The 11,168-nt window shown below is 37.3% G+C and overlaps 1 protein-coding gene across 1 annotated transcript in view; it reads left to right on the top strand.

The window, feature by feature from the left end:
• Nucleotides 1-4,739: 4,739 nt before the first annotated feature.
• LOC141439664 (tropomyosin-2-like) overlaps nucleotides 4,740-11,168 on the top strand; it is a gene marked incomplete in the record, with an annotated part of 33,695 nt that continues 27,266 nt past the window's right edge. The window contains 2 exon segments of the mRNA XM_074103999.1: nucleotides 4,740-4,848; nucleotides 10,749-10,899. Of these exon segments, the coding sequence (XP_073960100.1) occupies nucleotides 10,786-10,899 (114 nt within the window).

The following is an 11,168-nucleotide window of genomic DNA, read 5'->3' as shown; positions in this document are numbered from 1 at the left end:
TTTATCGACACTTTGGGCGTCTCCTGCGTTTCCAAAATTGTCTCTGGCGTTACCAAAAAATCGTACTTTTAACAAGATATTTCACGGTTTAATAGGTTGAACTTACGAAGGATGGCATGTGTCATGTACACCATCTATTAAATTACAGAAAAAAATGTTTACTTACAAAAATCTGCAATTGTTTGAAAAATGTTGCGGACAGATTGGTGTCGGTAAAAAAGTTGATTGACCCACTTACCTACCTACAGACAGACATTCATACTCTTTACACAAATGTCTGCCTCCAACAAGCTTTAAACACAGCCTCCAGCTTTCATAATTTAACTAGGGTCACTATATGTAGCTCTACTTACTTAATTATTTTAATACTAGCTTTTGCCCGCGACTTCGTCCGCGTGGAATAGTAACTTTGGAAAGTATTTAATTTATTTAGGGTGAAAATACTGAAAACAACCTATTTTAATACATTGCTTTATATGTAAACTAATTTTTTTTGTTCTTCCATTATTTGGTAAAACATAAGTATTCTACCCTGCCAACACAAAAGGACTAATTCTTCATAGTGAGCTCTTGACATCTTACGTCTTGTATTGTAAGTTAGGAGGGTAGGATTATAATTAAGACGGCATTCTTACTAAGCATTGCTACACATATTTCTATACTTATAGTAAATTTGTTTGGAATTCCTTACGAACTTTCATCCCCATATTTTCAAGTAGGTATAAAAAATGTCGAAATTTGAAAAGAGCCGGAACAAATGTTTTTTAGGGTTCCGTACCTCAAAAGGAAAAAAAGGAACTCTTACAGGATGACTTTGCTGTCCGTCCGTACGTCTGTCTGTCAAGACCCTTTATCCCGTAAACGTGCGGAGTATTTATCGAGTTGAAATTAAAACCCTAAACTCAAAAAAAGTTATAGGGTACTTTCGGCTGTCCTAGAAACTTGAAATTTTGTATAAAGGAAGCTCTTATAGCAAATTTTATTCCCTTTATAGCAAAATAAGTAAGAAAAATCTGAAAATCATAATTTGTCATGTCTGACTGTCTATGTTAATAAGCCATGTAAAATGACCCCACATTGCGTACATTTTGCTTATGAGCTTGGCTCTGCTAACACTTGATATTCATAAATACCTATGCACGGAACCCTTGACGCGCGAGTTCGAGTCGATTTTAACCGGTTTTAAGAAGAAGAAGAATTTTAAAAAAACGCTCGAACAATTATTTATCTCTTATCACGTGCCCAAATACCAAGTTTCATAAAGAAACATCGATTTATCTTCGATAATGACGACCTTCCATATGAGCTTTCATCCCCTATTTCATCCCCTCACAGGTCGAATTTTCAAAAAAGCTAAAATACATACCGACTTATTTCTTATTAAGTGCCTAAATGCCAAGTTTCATGGTTTTATTTCCAACAGCGACGAACTTCCACCATATAAACTTTCACCCCCTATCTCAACCCCTTAAAGCCTTTTTTTTGCAATAAAAGATAGCCTATGTTCTTTCCCATGGTCTATTCTATCTCTGTACCAAATTTCATCCAAATCGGTTCAGCGGTTTTTGCGTGAAAGCGTAACAGACAGACAGACAGACAGACAGACAGAGTTACTTTCGCATTTATAATATTAGTATGGAAGTATGGATTTTTTAGGCATTGACTGTATACTCGTTATGTATAGTAAAAAAAACCGCCCAAGAGCGTGTCGGACACGCCCGAAATAGGGTTCCGTAGCCATTACGAAAAAATTAAGAAATATTTTTCTATTTTCGTATTTTATACGGAGTCTTCCATAGTTTAGGTATATTTTATACCTTAGGCTGCTATTTACCCTTAAACTACTAAGCAAACTTAGCCGTTATTGTTTTCCTTGAAAGTTTGATATACTTACTACCATCGTGAATTTTTTCAAATTTTTCCACCCACCGGTTTAGATTTTAGAGGGGGGGGGGGACTTTAAAGTTGAATATTTTGCAAAAAAAAATCGCTGAATTGAAAAATCGTCGTAACAAACCCCTAATGGTTTTAAAAGACTTATCCCATTAAAGCTTTGTTTATTGGATGTTCTTATTAGACAGCCGGTGAAATTACTGGCACTTGAGGTATCCCATCTTAGGCCTCTAGGTTGGCAACGCATCTGCAATCCCCCTGGTGTTGCAGGTGTCTATGGGCGGTGGTGATCTCTATCATCAGGAGACCCACTTGCTCGTTTGCCATCCAGTTGAATAAAAAAAAAAAAAAAAAAAAAAAAACCAACGTTACCCAACACTATAGGGTTGGTTGAGAAAAAAAAAACACCCCCACTTTACGTCCATGGGAATTTTTTTTTAATTTTTTATTGTACCATTTTGTCGGCATAGTTTACATATACATCCGTGCAAAATTACAGCTTTCTAGCATTGATAGTCCCTCAGCAAAGCCGCGGACGGACGGACAGACAGACAGACAGACATGGCGAAACTATAAGGGTTCCGTTTTTGCCATTTTGGCTCCGGAACCCTAAAAACCTTAGTTAGTCACTTCGTCAGTACTATTTGTTATTGTTAGTAACAGATGTTTCTGACGAAAATGATTAACTGTTTTTCCTTTAATCATTACGACTAAGCTAAGCCGTAAATAGAATAAATTATGGGAATACGTATCGAAATGTGACGAGGTTGCCGTCGCGGTTGTTCCACTGAATTGGGTCAGTGTTATGATTGGTTTTTTGGAGTCTTTTTGTATTTTTTATTTCAACTCCAAATTTATTACTTTTACGGGTACCTATCCCGTGAAACCCTTTTGAAAATACAAACTGAGACATAGATGCACAGAAAAACCAGAAAAATAGACCAGCGCTGGGAATCGAACCCAGGTCCTCAGCAATCCGTGCTGCTTGCTATAACCCCTGCACCACCGCCGCTGCCGCCACCGCTGGCTGGGTTGTCCAGCGGTGGTGTAGGGGTTATAGGACGCAGCACGGATTGCTGAAGACCTGGGTTCGATTCCCAAAGCTGGTCTCTTTTTCTGGTTTTTCTGTGCATCCATGTCTACGTTTGTATTTTCCATATGGGTCAATGTTGATTAAGACGACTTGGAGAGGAGGAGTAGAATAAGAGTTGATGGCCTCGACAGGGCTGAATGGAGGAAAGCTTTTGCCCAGCGCTGGGCGTTTCAATGGGCTTAAAAAAATCAAAAAGTCGTCGAGAACAACGATTTTGGAAACGTTATCAAAACCAAACCAAACCAACTTATAACCACAACGTAATTAAGTACTATAACTTTCTTTTTCTTTATTTTATTTTTATAAGCTTTGTTTATTTATTGATTTGTTTGTTTGTTTGGGTCAAATCTTGGAAGCTACATTTTGACATCTGGTGACAATACAATAATCTGACCGTGGCATCCTGATAGTCCGGCCAGGATCGTCTCTGCAGAATGGAACTCCTCAAAACAGTTAATGGCAGCGGATTGAAATTTGGTAAGTACGGAAATGTAGTTCGGATGACAATGACAATGCAAGGACGTCAGCACAAAGTACAGTCAGCAAAAAAAGCTTGTATTAAAATTTAAGGTTAAGTACTAACCTAATCTAACCTAACCTAACCTACGTCTAACGTTGTCCTAATATTATTTTTGACGTTGTGCAGAACTTTGCAAATATTTTTTTTTTTTTGTGTTTAACTCAGATAAATATAAATAGTACCTAGTTATATACTTAGTAGCTTGGTTAAGGCTACTATATCGAAGCCGTGAATAAGACTAGTGTTCACTAGTTTTAAGGGCCGCAGCTGCAAATCAGTGTTGTACCTAAGTGCTGTATGTAACTGGTTGCGTAACTCCGAAGCTGTGATTTAATTTGGTTTTCTTATGTGGATGTGGAACTGTACTGTCTTTTTTAATTTGGACCATATCAACCTTTGTTTCTTTCTTAGTCTTTGGCCTCACCTTTATTCGCTGTTTCCTCGATTTAAGTATGTTAACTTTGAAAGATGGCTTATAGTTCATCGATAGAAACTACGAGGCAATTTTTTAAGTTTTTGGCCAATCAAAAAAAAATCGTACCTTGCTTAAAATCCGATCTTAACACGCGTTTTCCCAGAGGTACGAGTAAGATCAAGCCAGATTGTTTTGATGATTGTTTGCTCCCGAAGACCCCCATACCCCAAATGTAGAGCAAATTTCATCAAAACCGTTAGCCTCCGAGATTACCCAATAAACTACAAGAATTGCTTGCTTAAAGGTATTAGACGTATATTTCACAGTCATGTCATGGTTAAAAGTAAAATAAAAATTATCGACTCTATCACCCTTTCTATGGATCTTTGTCACATTAACATATCGAACTGTTCAGCTTCTGCTGCTGATTCTACCATATTTGATAAAAGGCCAAGGGAAAGGGGAAGGGGAGGGGGGGAAAGGTTTTTTTTTGTAATATATGTATCCTTCCGACGCATGCTCAAATGGCTGAAAAGGGGCTCCTAGAATTTGTATTGCCTAGGGCTCGACATGTTTAATTCGGTCCTGGATAAGAGATTGGAGTAGTGCAAATACTACTCTCAAGTTTAGCAATGCAAGTGCTAAATGACGTCTCGCTTCTAAGCTGGAACTAGAGTTAACAGCGAGTGAAAAAGGTCAAGCCAACTGGCTACTTGCTCGTAATTCTGAAGAACGTTCTAGAAACCCAAAACACCCCTGTCGAAGTACATCAAGCGCCAACTTGAACCCGCAAGGCTTTACGCCGTGTCTTCGTATTCCTTCGTATTCTTGGAGCGGGGTCGCATCTCCTTTCGCGGCGGTAAGGCGATACTGGCCGAGCGCGGGCTAACAGCGTTAGTCGCACCACAGCTCGCGTCGACTCGACATGTAAGTAGTGCCAGTGTTGTGAGAAGTGTTTTTTTTTTAATTTAACGTGTCAATTGGTAAGTGCAGTGACTATGGAATTAAGAGGTCGAGGATTTACGGATCGTATGCGTATGGTTTTCGAATTGCGTTAAAACGAATAAAAATTAAATAAGCCTATATATACGTGCGTAATTAAAAAGTTAAAGATCGGAGATTTTTGGTCTCAATAAGCTTAAATCAGCGTCATTTTAGTTATTAAATTTAAGTTAATGCTATGCTGTGTATCTAAAAGTAATTTGTCGAAATTTTAATCGCATTCCAATAATAATCCCGGGAGAGCGGATAAGATTTTGTTATAGCGGCTAGTTCTATTTTTGAATAACGCGGTGCTCGGTTACATTTTGGGCGACCAATAGGAATCGTCTATGCCGAAGTTTGCCCGCGCTTTTGGCAGCCTGCCAGTTTAGATAGCCAATGGCGAGCGAGCGCGGGAAGCGGGGGCGCATGCGCTTAGAACACTGGCAAAGATAAACTTTTTTCGTCCGCGATATATTTAGATTATTTTACATCCAGTAAATTAGGACATCTTACAAGACTAACTTACGAATACTTTTAGGTTCAAATAAACACTTAGTTGACTAAAATAAATTAAATGAACCTTGACATAAAAGTCGACAGGTACGATAACTTTCCGAATTAGGGTCCTCACGTTTTATCAACTTGTGATGTGATAACATCACTTGCCAACTTTGAAGCAGTTTAATGAATGCTGTAATAGCATGAAAACAATTGGGTATTTTGCTGTGTAAAACACTCGCAATACTTACCGTAAAATTGATACCTTATGGGTAGGACCGAAGCGAGGCTTAATCAGTCAAGGCTGTGACGAGCGCTTTCGACATTAATTATTGGAATTAAATTTATTGTTTAAATTAATTATCTGTTGCTTGTAGAAAAGTTGGTATAAGGAACCTGATCACTTGTTCAATTCAAATGACAACTAAACATCAATAAAAAATCCGATTTCACATTTACATCGATAACAAAATTTAATGGAATGTCAGTGGCGAAATAAACCTAAACCTACTTTACGGAATCGGACTAATATTGGGATTGCTGGTAGTAACTTTTGATCTTTTGGTCAATCGGTTGATAAAGAGTGACAATCAAATCACTTTTAACGCTTTTACAAACCATTTTATTATTTAAGAACGGGCCAACCAGTGCTTGCCTGATTTAAGGCAAGGGACATAAGAGCAATATTTAAAAGTCTGAGAATAACTGAAGTAGAAAATAAAATAAAATAAATTTTAAGCATTTGATTTACGCAATTATAGGTACTATTAGGTAAATAATAATTTAACAGAAAAGGCTAGAATCCTAATTAAAATCGAATTACTTAGTCCGTTAGATTAGTTATCGAAAATTTTTGCTGGTATTTTTTCTTTTGTCAATTAAACAAAAATATATGGAGATATAGCCTTAAAGTTCCGCGTGAGGTCACACCGTGTGACACTTTCAGCAGGCGTGACGTCGGAAGCCCCCACTCCTAAACTTTGACGCGCTTCTGTCTTAGCAATTTTGTTGATTGACCAAAGAACAGTGCCGGATTAGCCCATTAAGCATAGCAAATTAAGCAATTGCTTAGGGCATCACGTCTTGGGGGGCACCATAAACAGCACCAAAAAATAATAAGCTAGCACATAAAAGGTAGGCTGGTTACGGCTACAGGATTCTGGGCGTTAGTTATGGATGAGGGGGGGGGGGGGTTTACCACAGGCGTGAATTGCTTAGGGCATCAAATACTTAATCTGACTGAGATTTCCGAATTAAATTAAATTCCCTTAAATTTTATTTAAATATTGTAAGTATTTTACCTACGTCAAGAATGCGACAGTAACCTACTAAGCCAGTGCGCTGTCATTGAATTACTCATTACCAAGTTGTACTCTTTCGAGTTTACTGGTAATATAGTCAACCAAGTAAGGACCTAAAAGCTTTTGGCACCAATGTACCATTTTAAGACAAAGTGAAAAGTACAATGGCGGACTATCCTGAAGGGATCTCTGGATAGTATATTCTTGAAGTCGCACAGCTGATTTTGAATCTGATTATACATTACACACGCCATGCCGTAGCCATAAAAACTAGGTATAGATTACCTATTTTTCTTGGAACATCGCCAATAAAGATTCCTACGTCAGCGCAACTAAAGAAACAATGACAACAAATAACATATGCATACAATAAATAATTAAATTAATTGAATGCATAATAAACGGTGCTATTAAATAGGAAAAGTTAACTGCGATAAGCATTGTGTGTGATACTAGTTATGTTTATAGCGGTTGTGGAATGCAGAAGATGCAATCATCACGTTAGGAACGTGCTCTTTAATGTCATTAAACATACAATATCTTATCTCTAAATTAAAACCGTCGTTGTCGTTTATTGTTTAAATAGCTTCAGAATAACAATAAAACGAATCTTAAATATTTATAAGCATTTTAAAGTCTGATGGTTTAGTCAAAATGTTTTAGAATTTTCATTTGTTTTTTAATATTCGCAGCCTTTGTAAGAAGGATAAAGCTATCTCCATTTATATATATGCAGAAAATATTTATAGGTACAAAAAAAAAAGAAAAAAGATTACGGTATTATGGATAAAATTTAGGGTTTACAAGATTTTTAATTAATGCTAAGTAAGTTTAATTTCTCCCTCTCATTCTGAGAGGAGGCCTGTGCCCAGCAGTGGGACGTAAATAGGCTGGGATGATATATTTAACACATAGGTCATAGAATAATTTTTATTGCGGATAATTTAATTATTCCCGTGAATTACAATGAAGGAATTCTACACTGGCTTGACAAATCGACTGATTGATTTATTTATTTACTTTGCGGAAACTTTGTTTGCGGAGGTCCATGTCAATGAACTATTAACAATATTTTTACCTTTCTGCTCCGCTACTAACCATGAACCACAGCTACGCCTGTGCGACACATACTTATACTCGTACGTTAAAATGCGGAACTCGTCCTCCTCCTCCACATAAAGTAGGACATAACTCGGTGTATGTCACAACAAACACCACATAAAGTTACTGTAGTTCGATTTTCTAGATAAACCCTAATTTGGTTTAGTCTTTATTTAAAAAAGTATTTACAACATTACGGTAATTAGAGACTACGTATCGTAAAAAATAAATTATGAAAAGTTTTTTTTTTGGGTAAAGACACTAGGTCTTTACTTTTGTTTTATTTGTTTTATAACAAGTACCTGGGCGTCCGAGCTCCGCTCGGGCTAAATCTCGGTAACTACCGTTTTCCCAGAGATAAGACCAAGCTAGATCGATTTCTCATCCCCGAAAACCCCAACATACCGAATTTCATCGAAATTGTTGGAGCCGTTTCCGAGATCCTCGAAATATATATATGTATATACAAGAATTGCACGTTTAAGGGTACTATTACATAGATTAGATAGATGTTAGAATAAGTAGGTACCTCAGGTAAGTATCTTACCTACCTACATATAAACGCACTTTCCTCATGTACCTAGTAGAACCAAGGGTATATTTGTTCCTCTACCTCACGAAATAAAGTAAGTAGGTGTTTTACATAAGTAAAATGTGATTCATTGACAAAACATAGTCCGTAACCTAAATGGCCGAGGTGTGAAGAAATCGGAAATGAGACTGCCCGTGTGTTGGCCATCCTGCTTTTGTCCTTTTTGTAGGCTGTAGTATGTGACTCATGCCACAAAATCGCTTTCTTCTGATTCATCCAAGACCGGCTTTAGGTGCATAATGCTTACATGACGATTCTTGATTTAAGTTTTTATTTAATTTAAGTTCTCAGCGTAAGTAGGCAAGTGAGTTACTAAGTGAACTTCACAAATCTAAAAAGTAAAGCGCTTCTTCACTTTTAGAAAAAGGATGAAAGTTGAATTTAAGTAAGTACTTACGTATAAATAATAAATCCGGCCAAATCGTACGCCGAGGCGGTTCCGTGTAATAGAGCGCCATGTAGATACAAGTAATGTAGGTACCTGCTTATGCATACCTATTAAGAGATAATGATTCTGCCAATCTTGAGGAATTTCAGTCATAATTAATGAGATTAATAATTAATTGACATTTCCGAGTAGGTATGCCATCCTGATAGATTGAAAAAAAAACCTTGAAGTTAAATAAAAAGTTTAGAACAAAAGAATGTTATCCGTATAAAACAATACGTTAGATAATTGCCGCGAAGGCAGTACTGTTCCCGTGCTGTAAATTACTGGCAGGTGAGGTTTTTAACCTTTGCCTGCAATTTTAAAAAAAGTTAATCGTCCGTCTTCGCGCCTTTATTTCGTTTCGATCGTTCATTCCATTCACAGATTACCTTCCGTCATTCAGTGCTAAGGATTTTTATTAGCCAATGGCTAACTAAGTTTGTTTCATTTAAATATACGGCCTCAATGTCTTATGTTGTTTGTTATTTATATTTTAGTTTTTCCTTGTCTTTATGTTGATTTAAACCGCCTGGTCTACCCTTAAACCCCTGTTTACCAGATCATTGCTCTCGCGTCTAAATATAGCGTCACTAACTTACAATATGGCTTATTGGCATCTGCTTTGCCGGAAAGTATGCGATTTGAAAATAATGTCTATTCGATGTCCTTAATAATATGGAGATGTGTCTATCAACTGTCGGAAACTTTAATGTGACAAAAAACAGAACAAAACTAGGATTATTTTTCAATTTTATTAGTGATTGATATCAAACAACTAGAGATATCACAGCACAGCGGAGTGCAAGTCATTGCCATCTACCTATCTGAACGGACGCAATACACCCTACGAGGCACAATATCGTTAACTACATACTTAGTTATCTGTCGTAAATTTCAAATCAATCTGACCATTGGAAGTGAGTCAGGTCTAACTTCCGAGATTTGACCACAAAACAAAATCAATTCAAAAGTTAAACAAAATCTTCTAAAAATTACACCTGAATTTCTTAAGGATGTAGAGCATACCTAGTGCTCTTTGACTTTCTTACAGAATTCGGAATTTTAAGTGTAAGGAAATATGTTTAATTGCTCATCAAATAATACGAAGCATAAGCAAATGAACTAAACGATTTAGTTTATTATTAAAGGATAGTGTCTCAGCAACATGGTTTAAAATGAACTCATGCCACGGCCTCTAAGCGGGTATTATTGTAAATGAGCTTTAGCATTCCATAGCAGCTTTATTTTTAACTTAAGTGATGCTATCCGTTGGTTACAGAGATATACTTAGTGCCAGCCACGAAGACGCGTGATTTAGGTATCAAAATTAGATGTTAATGACATTGTAATAAGAACCACGGCACGCGTCATCTTAAATGACTCTAATGAAATAGTTCAAACTTGAATAGTTTTTTTGTACTTAGTGTAATGCTTTCTATGCTTAGCTAGGTACAGATAGTCACTGCAACTTACAAAACTCTACATTACTTATGTAGCACTGTCAATGTTTAAAGTTATTTACGAGTATAAGCTTCTCGTCGTCGCTTAATTGATTTTTTTTTAAAGCAATGGGATGGATTGCTCGGGGGGTGGGGTTGGGGGGGTTTCTCGACTGACGATATCTTGTTTCTAGTTTACTATGGATGAAGACCTGCAGGGCTACTACGAAATTCGAAAATGGAAATTCGTAGCGTACCATCCCGCCGACGCTTTATTATTTAAATAATACGAGAGTGAGAGGGGCCGGTACGATATGAATTTCGATTTTTGAATTCCGTAGTAGGCTTATGCGTTCATGATTGCCAATAGCTGTGGAACTTAGTGCAATTAACCTATTGATAATTAACAGCCAAACTAATTCTCCCGGACAATCTAACTTAACTTTGAAATATACGTAACCTAACCTAACTTTTTTCTCCAGTTTTTGAGCCAGGGAGTAAACAAACACAGCCGCCGCCATGGACGCGATCAAGAAGAAGATGCAGGCGATGAAGCTGGAGAAGGACAACGCGCTGGACCGCGCGCTCCAGTGCGAGCAGGAGGCAAAGGATGCCAACCTTCGTGCCGAGAAGGTATGCGTGAACACATGCCGTCAACGTTACTGACATTGCTGACATACCCATACTTTGGAATTGACAATGGATGCTAACATATGAGCCACATCCGCACTGTAAAAGTGTGCAAGCTTAATAATAATGTTAACAGAGATTAATCTCTGTTAACATTATCCAGTAAATTCTTTCTAAAAGCATGACACCGCAGTGCTCGATCGATCTAGTGAACTCGTTAGGATCGTGAGGGTTGATGCAATGCAAACAGGGTCTTACTACGGAGAGCGGAT

Source organism: Choristoneura fumiferana, chromosome 21 (genome assembly GCF_025370935.1).
Source record: "Choristoneura fumiferana chromosome 21, NRCan_CFum_1, whole genome shotgun sequence".
NCBI lineage: Eukaryota > Metazoa > Arthropoda > Insecta > Lepidoptera > Tortricidae > Choristoneura > Choristoneura fumiferana.
This window is presented reverse-complemented; position numbering and strand designations above follow the sequence as displayed.